The sequence below is a fragment of the Zychaea mexicana genome, assembly GCF_025766255.1.
Source record: "Zychaea mexicana strain RSA 1403 chromosome Unknown BDB00scaffold_49, whole genome shotgun sequence".
NCBI lineage: Eukaryota > Fungi > Mucoromycota > Mucoromycetes > Mucorales > Lichtheimiaceae > Zychaea > Zychaea mexicana.
Genome location: NW_026516712.1, coordinates 45,304 through 59,459, shown reverse-complemented (window position 1 = coordinate 59,459; position 14,156 = coordinate 45,304). Strand labels below are relative to the sequence as shown.

General features: G+C 35.7%; 5 protein-coding genes across 5 annotated transcripts; all 5 read right to left on the bottom strand.

Moving 5' to 3' along the window:
- Window positions 1-1,723: 1,723 nt before the first annotated feature.
- On the bottom strand, window positions 1,724-2,268 carry BDB00DRAFT_765656 (uncharacterized protein; the record flags this gene model as incomplete). Its single annotated transcript, XM_053119527.1, has 2 exons — window positions 1,724-2,069; window positions 2,150-2,268. Coding segments are annotated over 2 exons (465 nt in total), but the record flags the coding sequence as incomplete, so codon positions are not given.
- Window positions 2,269-4,540: 2,272 nt separating this feature from the next.
- On the bottom strand, window positions 4,541-5,587 carry BDB00DRAFT_873519 (uncharacterized protein; the record flags this gene model as incomplete). Its single annotated transcript, XM_053127100.1, has 2 exons — window positions 4,541-4,703; window positions 5,064-5,587. 2 exons carry the CDS (start codon window positions 5,585-5,587, stop codon window positions 4,541-4,543), a joined length of 687 nt encoding a protein of 228 aa, XP_052978517.1.
- Window positions 5,588-6,552: 965 nt separating this feature from the next.
- BDB00DRAFT_439610 (uncharacterized protein) lies at window positions 6,553-7,715 on the bottom strand. Its single transcript, XM_053117396.1, has 4 exons — window positions 7,704-7,715; window positions 7,389-7,548; window positions 6,869-7,269; window positions 6,553-6,751 (listed from the first exon to the last, which is right to left on the bottom strand). The coding sequence occupies exons 2-3, from the start codon at window positions 7,465-7,467 to the stop codon at window positions 6,869-6,871; spliced, it is 480 nt and encodes a 159-aa protein (XP_052978516.1). The 5' UTR covers window positions 7,468-7,548; window positions 7,704-7,715; the 3' UTR covers window positions 6,553-6,751.
- A 654-nt stretch (window positions 7,716-8,369) lies between these two features.
- Window positions 8,370-9,966, bottom strand: BDB00DRAFT_829033 (uncharacterized protein). The gene is made up of 5 exons (XM_053123906.1): window positions 9,795-9,966; window positions 9,632-9,708; window positions 9,414-9,513; window positions 9,273-9,337; window positions 8,370-9,184 (listed from the first exon to the last, which is right to left on the bottom strand). Exons 1-5 carry the CDS (start codon window positions 9,924-9,926, stop codon window positions 8,542-8,544), a joined length of 1,017 nt encoding a protein of 338 aa, XP_052978515.1. The 5' UTR covers window positions 9,927-9,966; the 3' UTR covers window positions 8,370-8,541.
- Window positions 9,967-11,514: 1,548 nt separating this feature from the next.
- On the bottom strand, window positions 11,515-11,987 carry BDB00DRAFT_765700 (uncharacterized protein; the record flags this gene model as incomplete). Its single annotated transcript, XM_053119533.1, has 2 exons — window positions 11,515-11,621; window positions 11,687-11,987. Coding segments are annotated over 2 exons (408 nt in total), but the record flags the coding sequence as incomplete, so codon positions are not given.
- Between the last annotated feature and the right edge of the window lie 2,169 nt (window positions 11,988-14,156).

Genomic DNA, 14,156 nt, shown 5'->3' with positions numbered 1-14,156 from the left:
ATTTTTTAGATTATGCTTTTAGAAAAAGATATCATCATAATTTGTTTGAAATGTTAAAAACAGTTATTATGTATTATATTGAAAATAAACGAAAATCCAAGATCAATAAAAATACTCTTTATTCTATCAAATATTATATCCACATTTTTTAATTTATTAGTATTATTTTCACTTAATAATTTCTTTTCATACATTAATATATTGTATAATAATTTTAAACAATACTCATCTCTTTGAAAATTTTTATTAATGTTATTGCTATCATTATCTTCTTTATCATCATCTGAATTGCTATCATCTGAATTATCATCATCTGAATTATTATCATCTGAATTACCATCATCTGTATAATAACTATCTTCTAAACAATATTCACAATATGTTCTATTACTATCTTCTTTTACATAGCATCTATTGTATTCAAAATTTCTACATTTATTATTATTATTATATCTTTTCTTTTTTGTATTACTAATATCAGGAGTACTAAGATTTGAAAGACTTCGTTTATTACTATCATTGTTATTATCTTCTATTTCACTATTATCTGTTAATAGCTCATCAATATTTTTTTCTCTATTATAGTTTTCATTACTTACTAATACATTATTACCTTCTAATGAACTATTATCTGTAACAGATGGTGTTGATAAATTCTTTGTTTTATTATTATTATATTTTTTTCTTTTACTTCCTCTTCTTTTTATTATTTTATAATATTCTTGATATTTTTCTCCTTGTTGACCATTTTCATTATTATATGATATTTCAAAATCAATTTGTTTATTTTTTTCATCATATAGAATATTAACATTTTTAATATTGTTTTCAATCATAAAATTAATTATAATTGATCTTTTAATTTTTGATGTAAATTTTTTATGTGTCTCTTCCATTTTGATATTAGTTTTATATATATTATAAAAATTCAATTTTTAAAAAAATTATTATGCAAATTCAGATAAAATTTAAATATCATCGCTCTTTTAAAATTACCATTTGCCACTTCTTGCCTCCACGGAGCACAGCGTTCATTGGTCATTAAAATAAACCACACTTTTTCGTCGTATTGTTCATTCCAATACATAATGTTGGCTTTAAAATCACGTCCTATATGCGTATTTTGGTACATAGCTGATAGTAGCTTGATGTTCAGAAAAAGGTAGTCAAAACATTCGTTCCTTCTGTTATTTACATGAACTTGATGTTGATGTTTTTTGATACTACATAAAGAGATATACTTTTGGGGATATAGATGTGATGGGTGAAGCTGTGTGATATAAATGTGTACAAATGTGCTTTAACCTCATGCTCACTCATCGACCTGATCAAAACCGCGCTTTTTTCCAGGTGTGATTATGATGTTCGGTGGCAATTCAGTGTATCTGCTTCTCCTCGGTGGTAAGTCCACGATCCCGCGCACGCTTTCATTATTTCTCATCATTTGTTCTCCAACTTGTTTCGCCGTTGCCAGTAGAAAGTTCTAAAACACACAATATAAACAAAAATTAGTGACACAAGTTGACATGTTTCCTGGTATCCTTGAATTACCCTCTACTTAAACATGAAGTCAAGTGTTTGTTCAAAACCGCCTAGCTCAGAAGCTTGCTTTGGGATTACCAGACAACTGATCGTTTGAGCGACGAATGACTTTTCCACAAACTTTCAAGAATATCCGTAACCAGATGTTCCTATGGCGAATCATTCACTTCATTAGAAACTATTACCATGATAATTTAAATGAAGAGATACTTTTGTACTTACCAAGCCAATCCATTGCTACAAGGTGTCCTAGATCACCAATCAGCATCAATTTCGATAGGATAGCAGCGTTTGTACGAATACTCTTGCACTGTTGTTTCAATGAAATTGATTCTGATACCCCTTCACGCTTCCATTCGCTCGACGTGAGCTCCACATTTTGCTCCCTTGATTTCGTGATAGCTAGAAGATCAATCTTCCTGCCATACATGCTCATTTCAGTTCTTTCGTTGGTGGTTGTGATCGAGCTAGTCAGAGATTGAAGCAGAATCATTGCGTCCTTGGTTGCATTGGATGCATTTTCGCCGCTATCAAACAAAGAACAAAATCAGCCTAGAAGTTCCAATTTTTGTCGCTGAAGCACACTATGGTCTTCTTAAACTCTTACTCTTGCAACATAATACTAGTGTTCCGTAACAGCTTGTCCAGCAGAACAACGAATCTTCGGTACACGGTGGTTTCACTTTCACTGTTGTCATGACGCCAGTCGTCAAATTGTTCAACACTAAATTAAGACAAAATGTTTAGTTAGATACTCAATAATTCCAAACATTCATGCTGCTAATATCTACTATTTTATTTTACTTACACAGATTGCAGGATTCCAAGCATGATATACATGTCCGAGCTTCGATTTCTGGCATATTTTGCTTGTAAAGTATGGATCTCTGTGAGGATGGCATCAATGTTCATGCTATTTAACAATTGTTGGTGTAAAAATCACACATGAGTACATATCCAAGCCTTTTCATGGATTTCATTTTCCATTACCTCTTGATGATTTCCCTAAAGATTTCAAGGCAGGCATCGGATAATCCACGGAGAGTAGGGTTTTCAGCGTTTTTAAGGTGATTAACCTCTTGTGCTGTAAATGACTTTTGGAAGATTTCAGATATTCTTGGTGCTATGAAGTTACAAATGCTTGACAGGGCAAGTCTATATAAATAAGTCCCACGATATAGTTAGCTGTTTCCTGTATCGTTCCAAAACACAAGTACAAAAATAATACTTTGTGCAAATTTCCGTGTCGTTGTCCCAGCCGCTCTCGATGAGCAGATTCTTTGCAGCGATCCCAAGCAGTTTATCAGAGACTGTATCGTTCTTGTTGCTGATTACAGTTAAAAAGTCTTTTTCCATTTCGTTGGGCATGACTCCATTGGTCTATTAAAAAGTGCTCATAAGTCATACACACTCCTACTTTGTCATGTCGCACATCGCTTTTTTTCAGCTTACGTATTTTAGAAAGACTTTGATCACTTTATCATTATCTGATTCGGGATCATTTTCAGCAAGAGACGGCTCACCAGAATAGTCATGAGAAACCAAAGGGTTTGCATCACCACGAAAAGTTGAAGTTTCACTTCCCCGAAGTACATTTGACACAGCTGTGCCTGCTGCTGAGCTACTGGCACCTAATGTTCTGTATGACTCGATCCAAAATCTTTGGGCTGTGGTGCGCTGTGCAAAACGTACTTCAATATTAGTAACAGCGATCCACAGTAGTCTGCATTACACTTGAAGTGTCACTGAAGAATAAACATTATTAATAAATATTTTTGAAAACTATAAAATTTTTTCAATCACTAGATTGTAAAAAATTATTATGTTTTCTTATCTCATTTGAGAAATATTAAAAATTAAATTCTAGAATTATATTTTTATATTTCCATATTTAATAATAATAATAACAAAAACAAAAATAATTATTTTATTTTTTTTTCTTTAAGTCTAAAAAATAAAATTTATTTTATTTTAGCGAAGCTAATACTTTTCGGGTCTTTAGACCCTTCAAGTCTTTTTTTAAATCAAAAATTTACAATTTTTGAGGCGAAGCCTTGCTTCTTACTTTTTAATTTATTAAAAAGAGTGAAACTTCGTTTCACTAAAAAGAATAAATTCTTTTTTTATTTAATAAAAAGACTTAAAGGGGGATAAACCCCCAGTTTATAGCTCCTTTTAGTCGCTAAATATAAATCAAAGATTTATATTTTCAAGGACTTAAAGAAAAAAAAAATAATTTGTTTTTGTTTTTTGATATATAAAAAGAAATTATAGATTATAAAAAATTTATTAAATTTTTTTAATCACTATATTAATAGTTAACCCTCACTGTCAACATTACCAGTTCATTGGTCTCTGTGTATAACGGAGTCCAGGTCGCTTGGTTATACTTGCTAGGTCTAGAGTTGGAAAAGAAAGCATATCATGATATCAACAAACTGGATCAACGTGTAATCTGCAGCATACAAGCATGCGGCAAGAAGGGATACAAACTTGAGAGATAGTGTCGGTCTCGAATTACGGACTTGTAAGATGAATCTGCTCCGCCATAAGTTGTATAATGTTACAGGACTTGTTGCGCCGGTCACTGCAGAAAATTGAGCAATGGATCCAGAATACTTTGCAACAAAGCCATCCAATGTTGGTTTTTTCGTGGTATCAATGAATTGCATCAGCTCTGTCAAAAATGTGAGTGTCAAATAGAATGGTCAAAAAAAATTTCAAGCTGAAACCAACCTTTAGCTCTAAAAAACATGTACTGTCCGTGGGGATTGTGGTTGTCATGGTATAGATCAGACGGTAACCAAGGTGACAATTCGTGAGCAAAGCAGGTTTATGCGTAAGGAGTTTTTGGTCTGACCTCGCGTATCCAATACAAAATTAAATCACCGCACATCATGGAAATTTGTCCAAGTAGGTCCACCATCACACTGTGAAGTAAAGCTGTCTTGACTAAATTGCTTTATTCTGTCGTTTGATCCATCACAACGTGGCCATATTATCTATAGCAGAAAACGAGCTTGTCTTGGTCCAGATTGACTAGGCTCAAATAGTGGCTATCGTCTTCACAGCCGACACGGTCGTGTGCAGGGAATGTTTTGTGCTCTGCAAGCTGCGCCTCCATGGTAACGGCAGCAGATTCCCCAGTATCCTCCACGGAACTATCATTAATCGACTCGTTAACGTACCCTCATGAGTGCTTGGCGTTGCAGGAGTAGCTTTTATCAGCTCGTTGATGCGCTAATACATAAAAGTGTCGGTTTATCGATGCAAAAGATGTATATGGCGTTAATACTTACATTCTGCAAGTTGTGCTTCTCTTTCCGTAAATCTTTTTGATTTTTTTGCATGGAGATCAAAGCGTGCCAGGAAATGCGCCGTTCTCGTACTGCATTTTTTAGTGTCAGACTGTGCTTCTTTTCGACTTTTCCTTTGGTCTTCTTGACACCCTCCTTGGCTTTCTCGTACTGCTTCCTTGCAGAAGCAAACATCTTTCTGAGTCGCTGTGACGAATCCTTTACTGATCCAACTCACTGTCAAGCACGCTGACCTTGTCCTCTAAATCATCGACATCAAGACCAGGATTGCTCGCCGTTGCTTTCGAATCCGAGCTTCCTTGGCATTTTTTCTTTTTCTTTAACCTCTCTTCGTAAGCTGAGACAGTCGGCGTGTATCCCGATTTGATCTTGCCCAAGATAGAGGCCGTCTTGTCATCTCTGATTATAACCCAGTCGACAAAGACAATACTGTGTTTGTCATATACGGACTTAATCTTGGAAACATTGAAGACCGACTTGATAATCGCTTCGAGTTTTCGCCAAGCCTCGTCGATGGGCGTGACAGCCTTCGAATCTCCAGAAGCCGTAACTTCAAAAGGGCCTTGATCGAACGACACTAAAACTTTGTAGGTAGTGGTAAGACTCAACAGTATGCTGTGGATATGGGAAGGGCTGACGTCGGGAGATATTGGGTGGACGAGATCTGGGGATCCCAATACCGAAAACAGCGCGTTCCCAAGAAGAATAAACGGTAGCTCGGTAAGCATGGTTGATATCTCAGAGTTTGGTATATACGTACCCTACCATTTGATAGCGGGTTCTTCGAGTGCAATGTTAAGTTCGGCCAAACGATCTTCCTCATTGAAAGCGAGGCATTCACAAATATAGACGCATTTATCGATCCAATGTTGAGCTGCGGTAGGACCATCATTGCTAAAGATGTGAGGACGGGTATGACGACGGCGAGCAATGATCGTAGGGATAAGAGGTAAGGTCACCTTGTGGGTGTCTTTTTGTCGTCGCATGGTAGGCAATGGTGTAACCGTAGGATCGATGTTGAAGGATTCGAATTGCGAGTAAGAGCAGCTTTCGACTCGGCGATGTGAAGCTGCATCTGAGATAGATGAGACAAAGCGGACGGATCAGCGTCTCCTTGGGGGAAAATAGGGTCGAGGGTGTGGTTGGCTGAAGATGGACAAAAACAAAAGTAAGTTCCGTGATATCTTTATTGGAATGGCAATGGTGAAGTGAATAGTGTCGCAGTTGTTAAGAACTGGTAGAATTGATAGAGGGCGTACAGGGGTCTTTCCTTCATGTTGTATGATGTAGACCTGCCTACATCTTGGATAGCCGCTACGATGCATTATCGCCGCAATGGTTTATCCATGTTTCTGTCCTGTCATATGTATCTTCGCTCATACGGTGTAATATCAGACCGTTTAGAAGATTTACTGTGTAAGTACTGCTAATGATGATGTCCGACCGATCAATTTATGTTTAAGACGAATGTTTGGATCTGCCATGTCAATATGGTTGGTTCACCACACCTAGTATTTCGTGTAACGACTTATGCCCCATATGCTTATGCCAAATACGACAGGAGGCCATTTTCATATTGATATATTCGAATAACACACTTGGCAATATCATGCAGAATAACAGATGACGTCAAGTATTTGCCACAATCACTTTCAAGATGTATATATTTAGATAAAATAAATATATTAAATAATCGATTAGTTAAGAAAAGACTACGTATACCAATGGACCTCTCGAAGAATGACTTTAAATGCTCAATTTATCCATAACAGTCCGCTGGGTAGCTATTTACGTATACTCTATTTCATATGTAATGCAACTTGTCAATACATCCTCAGCAGTGAGAGCTAAACGCCTCAATTTTGACGAAAACAACTCGACAAGGTTAAGAGCTGATGCCCAATATCACAATTAGCTATAAGACTCTGTACTTGCGACTCCTCAAGATTGCCTCTTGAGCATTTGTTGCCCTCACCGTTAGGTACGTAGTCATCTTAGCTCTCGCCTACCTAATAGCCTGTTGGAACTTCATGACAAGGTGAACCATACCTTCGCTCGTAATAGTACGCAAAATCATAGCAATAAGTCATGTCATGATGCTTTGGAATCGCCACTCTTACAAATACCTTCATCATTCGGATTGTCCAGAATTTCTTTTGATATAAAGATTGAGCCGGCCATCGTCGATAAAAACGCATCTGTGATAGACAATCCTGGTTGAGATGGTCTACATATAGCCCATTCTGTTCATTTTGCCGAAAACGCTTGAGATTAATCACCCAGGTTGAAGATGAAGTGCCCGCAATGACACATACAGATATGTTTAATACTATGAGATTAGCACATATAAAATGTAAGGGGAAAGGATCCATTTCAGAATTTACAAATACAAAATCACAGACAGGTCTATCTTCCAACATTTTTGAAGGCCAGTGAGAAAACGGGTTTTTCATACGTTAAGTTAGCAACGGCGTAAAAAGAAAAAGTAAGTTACAAGCATCCTTTTGCTAGCACAACGATCAAACATACCCAGCTCAGTGAACACCCGCACAACGTCGTTCATGCCATCGCTACTCATAAGATTCCACATGGCTGCAATGCAATTCATGCTTTCTCATACTTTCACTCGGGACGTCCTTCTTTCAATCAAAGAACTACCATATGAATGCGGTGCAAACAAGTGGATTCCCTAAGCAACATATTTTAGATGAGAGGGAATATTTGAACACGCAGCATCCCACTCGATTTAACGTTAAAAATTACGTCACAGTTTACTTCCAGTCGCAAGAGGTTTCAGTTTGTAATTTTTTCTGACTCACATTTTTGACAGAGCTGAAGCATTACATTGGTACCACTACCCCCACAAATCATCAGTAATGCAAGAGTAATCCCTCTGCATCTCTTTGCCTTTCTTCCCTTCGGTGTCTGCTTTTCGTCAGTTTTTCTTTTTTTAAATATAAAGTTGAACTTTTATATTGGTGTAAAACAAGTGAGGTGCATAATTTTTGGTATGGCCGCTGTGATTGTTTTAAAACGTCCGCCAAGCGTTAAATTCACAGGCGCCATAAAGTAAAATATATAACCCGCCAATGAAACGATTCTTACCCGCCAACAAAAAAAATATTGGCCAAGTTGAATAAGAATAGTCCGCCATGTTACAGGAAAAATCCAATATAAGGTTGTGTGTAAGCATTTCGTCGTAATTTTGCAGTCAGCGCGTGTTTCGCTGCGCCTATAGCAATCAAGCGCCGAACTTTGATTGTCTCCGTTTGTGATCGGAAAGCGGAGCTCTGTGTGTAATATGTAAGTTATGTGAAAAAATAAAGATTGGATCTCCTTGCCGTTTTTGGAAACCACATCCTGGAACAATCAAGGACCTCTTATTTAAACGCGCAGTTGAAATTACCCTGCACGAATGGTAGTAACCTGGTCAACATGTCGTCAATAGACGACAGCATTAAAGGGTTGACGAATAACATATTTCGTTTCTGTGACAATTGATGTTGCTAACCAGACAAGTAGTAGACCTTGTTTAAACATCAAATCTAGTATACATTCAAAGCTTCTGCATAGGCGAGAACGCTGATTAACGTTTTATTATGCTTACGATCTGGTGGATGACGAGAAAGAGAGAAACAAAACGTATTAAGGAGATGAATGCAAGTACTTGGGGGTACTTTTATTAATGCCATATCCACATTAAAAACGAGAATCCAACAAGACCTCCCCACCACAGGATAGTCGATCCCGGCGAGGTATGAGCATTCCAGAACAAAAACCTAGACGATTCGACTTGATCGTCCATATACATCGGATTGGGCGTGAATCCCAAAGGAAACGACTCTGGTTTCCACAACGTCACCTCCCACAACTGCGACGAATTCCCCCACAGGCAATGATCTAATGCCGTGACACCCGTATTGTTGGCTGTGAAATCAAACTCGTAACTTGCTTGTGGATAAATGCAACGAGGTATCATATTCCACAGATGCGCCGCAGATACCAAATAGAACTGGTGGCGCCCTGAATGCTGATCCTTTTCACGGTCTGGCTCCGCGATGGGCCCGGTGACATGGTTTTCGCCAGTTTCAGGATCAAACCGAACATTGTTCCACAACGGCGTATGGGAGGGATCTGCCCGCATAAACACCCATTGTTGCTTGTCTTCTCGAATCGATTCGTAAGTGTTGATATAACGCCGTTCGAGATCCCGTCGCTTTTTTCGATGGATCGGTCGCGGTGCTGATTCGTTGTATACGCCATTGAATCCAGGGTATATGTCAAAGTCAATATCGATTCGTGTGATGTTGTCTACCTCGCATTGCCTGTATTGAATAAAGAGCGGTTAGAATGCATTTCCACGTACATAGCCAATTGCTTTGAGCAGTATTGAAACATTCAAGGATACGCTACCACATCACTGCCGCATCATCCAATCCTCTGTGATGATCCCACCGAGTTGAAACACATTTGTCGTACTGTATTACGAACGTCAAAATTATGATTCGCCTCATCTTCTTCCTGTAATTGAACAAATGACAAAATAAACCGTACCTTGACTTTGTTGAGATGGTGGATCGAATAATTTTTATCTCCATGCCACTTCACTGTCCAGAGTGTTCCGTTGAATACAGTCGAGTTTGCTCCCTCGGTACTACAAACATAGCAGTAACCACAACATATTAGCTAAGTCTAATCCCTCTTCACCCCTCCTTATCACTCTTCTATTTCGCATAAATAAGAATTTATTGCCTTTAAATTAGAAAACTTACGGTACAATTTGATTGTCAAAATCAATGAACTGTAAGTACTTTCCCGTCTCAACATGTCTAAATGTATAATACCCGGTCTGAATTCAATTCTATTGTTATTATTAACTTTTCCTATAATCACTGGGAATCCCGATCGCTAATTCTTTTAAAACTTGAATCTTACAGGAATGTGTGTGGAGTTTTCGAGAATTTCAGGGCCTGTAATATAGGCTAGTGGGTATGTACCTTCACCAGCTAAAACAGTACTTGACAAAAATAGCAGGCATGAAAAGAAAAGGAAGGGAAGGGATGTCATATATTATAAAAGGAAAAAGTAGTAAGTAGAAGAAGTGTCTAATATTGCTTGGCAATGAGTATATGAAATAAGCTTTTTTTGCGGCTAATTTATCTCCCCTTTCGGATGCCCTTCCATAAAATTATTCCTCGTTTTCTTCGTCTTCCAACAATCCTATATGCCTGACACTGAAAATGCTATTATAGTAGCATCTCAGCACATCGTATAACTATCCTTTGGGACAATGAAGTTTTTTTCTATCGTTTTACCATTTTTCTTGTAAGATCGAGTATTTTATAAAGCGTAAACTGTACTTGCGTGTATGTGGCACTAAATATATGTCTCACAACACATATTATAAAATGTGGGCCACACATGCACACCTGCTCGTATTTGACGCAGCGGTTACTCAAAATTACATGCTACACTATAAGAGCTACTAGTATACGTATTATAGTTTCTAGCTTTTCGACGATATATACTCAAGCAAAGGGCTCCGTGAATTGTAGCCCTGAATGTCTTTCTTTATACTGGTTTTTTCCAAATTATCTGCGCCGAGAAGGAATAATTTTGCGTTGTATAGGAAACAAATTTGCGCCAGTGATTTTGCATTACTAGTTTTGCGTTCCTATTTTTGCGTCGCTCTGCTCATCTATCTTTATAACGCGAACAAAGTGGCTAGAAGAACTCTGGTCGAAGTTGGAGCTAAGCAAGTAGGACAGTGGTTAGCATTATTGTTTTTACAAGGTTTAATATTATTGATATAATAGGTGTTCAAAGAGACAAATTGAGTGAGAAAGATCGATTATTGACCTCGAGAATAACGGAAGGTGATAAACGAGCGGCTAAGAATACCGTGTTAGATGGATTAATCATGCCTAGAAAATAAATAATCTGTTGTATTTTCTTTGTTGTTGTATAGTCTTGTAATAAAATATAAGATTGGTACATTTTGAAATTAGTGTCGCTGTGGTAAATCGAAATAAACAAAGACAAATAAGTCGTTTGAGAATGGATTATATTCAAAAGATTGAACAAAGTACAATATCAACTATAGAAACTATCTTCTTTTATATCTAACTTTCAAACATTGTTTGAGAACTCGGTCTTAACGGAGAAACAGATCTGAAGGTGGAAAGCTTCTTCTTTGTCAGCAAGGACCTTACTGGTGCTTTGCTGTAAGAACGATTAAAAAACTTTTATGATGGTTTGAGATGTGTTCTTGGACGGTTGTTTCAACTTGGTTTCTTTACTGAGTTATATGAAGGATTCACATTTCAATCCAGCTAGGTGCATGTGCGCAACCGTGTCCCTTATTGGATCCCGGTGCGGTAAAGAGAAACCTTCTATCAAGACATCTGTCTGTACCGGATCTTAGTTTACCACAGTCGCACCTGGAAAAAAGGGATGTCGCATTTGACCGAAAGGATGCCAGGATTTTCAAATCTTCCTGACGCATTTTTTGATGCTTGTTTCTGGAACCACATTTTTTTTAAAAGAGCAAAGTGAAAAATGAACCGGTGTGAACCAGAACTACCAAAAAATGAACTAGTGTGTTAGTAAAAGAAATGTTAGCCTATTAACAAGTTTGGTTTTGAAAGTCAATAGCTTACTGGACAAAATCATAAATATTCTCTTGATTTGTGCTCAAGCCAGCATAATCAATCACAACGAAGCATATCTTTTTGTTGGTAGAAGCAATGTGACCGATCATATCTTAAAAGTAGGAGGGTGAGATATATAATTATCTCTATATATATATATAATAACGTACAATATACCTTGGCTGTTTCCTTGGGTCCCTGGTAGGTTCGAAGTAGATGTGTGACGCAAGTCTCGTTCTCCTAGCTCGTCAGAAGCATTGCAAACTCTTGATACAAAGCATTTATCTACTAAAGATCGTTCCTTCAGTTTGTTCACCATGGCTGTCAAATTTGCTAATTGGTTTGGCTGTTCCCCAGGTGCCTTCCATGAGTAGCCAATAATCTTGTATCCTTCTTCTTTCAGTTGTTTGATGTAGTTTTGATGGTTGGGTAAGGATATGACAATGTTCTTAGCCAAATTAGCTACCATGTAATAAAAAAAGACAATTAGTATAACAAAGCAGTATGACACAACTTTGCAGCTTTACCAAAATATTCTTTTTTAGGACATATAGTTGCTGGGTTCTGACATTGACATTGTGTTTTCGTTTCTGGTGATGGGCAAGCTTATGAATCCAGGTTTATTCCTCTTGCACCATTGAGAAAATCCAAGAACCATTTTGTCATCAAAGATGAGGATTCATCAATAACAAGAATATAATTATTGAAATGGGAGATGATAGAGAATCTATCATCTTATTAGAAACCTGCCAGTTCCGAAAATTAAAATTTTTTATGGAGATTTCCAACTAGCTACTTTCTCTAGAGAAAGTAATACAAAGAGTCGTGTTGCAAGTTGGAGCAACTTGTGACCTAATTTATTTGTATAAAAATGAACAATTCGTTTATTTTCTACTAGTTTTGTATACAAAACAGATTATATATCTGCTAGATGATTTTCAATCATCAAAATATTTATTTATATGTTTTCTTTTTTTAATCTTTTTTAAAAATATAAATAATAATTAAATTTATTACTTCTAGAAAATATAAAATCTAATTTCATTGATTTTATTAATTTTCGTTATATTTCTAACTTCTAGGAATATAAAAATAAACGTTCCACTTTATTTTTTGTATTCCATTATCTTTATAAAATTACATATAATATAATAATTTTTAACTTTTGATTATTCTTCAAGATGTCGGTATAAGGCAAAATAGAAGTAAAGATATCTTTGGAAGTAACATCTCCTTGAGTATATGCAGGATTGTTTGGCATTTTGTTGATGCAGAAGGCAGCATTTATAAATCAAATCATATGTGTACTAGATGCTACATTATAAGTAAAAAACAAGAGTGTATATGAGGATTGATCATTAACCAAAGATTCATCTTTTGTAGGGTTGATTTTGTAGAATTTATAGTATAAATTTTATATGGGAATTGATATATATGTTAATTGAAGTATTTTTAATAGATAAAAATTACAATAAAAGTTAAAAAAAAATATTTTTTTCTATTTCATATCTAATTGAAAAAAAAAATAAATAAAATTATTAAAATATTTATATTTTAAATAATATATTATTTTTTGATTTTATCATTCAAAAATTTAAAGATTAAAAAAGATGAAGCATTTTATCTATTGATAATTAAACTAAAGATTAAACTAAAGAAAGATAAATAGATAGATTTTTATAGATTAAAATCCCCCCAGAATAGTAATGAGGATCAAAACTTATAGGAGTAAGTTGCTTCCTTCCTTTATTAGTACATAAGTTGCCTACAACATGTGTAGCAACTCTTTGTAGTTCTTTCTCTAGAGAAGGGTTCTCGAAACTCCATAAAAATCTTTGATTTTGTCTTAGCAGTTTCGAAATATATATCTTATTATATATAAATCTTTTATATTTAATCCTCTTAATGACCTATCATTAGGGATTAATCCCCTATTAGAATTATTATGTAAGTATAAGCATTCTTGAATTACATGCATAATTTTACTTCAACATTTGTTGCATGATTGCTGTAGGTGACTCAATCAAATAGCGTCTAAACATAAAAGGTGAAGAAAACACTTATGACCTAGTGACAAGTACAGGGTTCAGTAGGTGAGTCTCAGGTTGAATTATACTTTACTATATATATTTCAAAATCAGAAAAATAAAAATAAAATTTATACTTATTTCTTATACATATTATATTTTAAAATTGAATTTTATAATCAATATAAAATAAAAGATGCCAAAAAGAGAATATATAAAGACTTCACCTATTGAAAGAAAATGATTAATACAGTTGTACCCTAGTTTTTGCAACCGAGGGTTTTCCGATTTCTTTTTGCACAAAGTGAGTATTTGCAAGTAACAGGGTAAACAATTCTGCTTCAAATAGACACTGGATATAAGTCATGCTATATACACTAACCCGTTGTTTATCTGTTAGAGATGATGTACGATATGTTCTGTAGGGATTTCACACAGCTCTAAATGTTACTACTTGCATATATAAGACCGTTCTTTTATTGAAGCTGTCTAGTGCAGTAACTATATCATTTTATTCCTCAATAATATGCAATAGATGCTTCTTTCAGTTGATATTGAAAAAATTGAAGCTGTTTTCACCCCAATAACACGCAAATCGTATAAACTCATTTGTAAGTTGC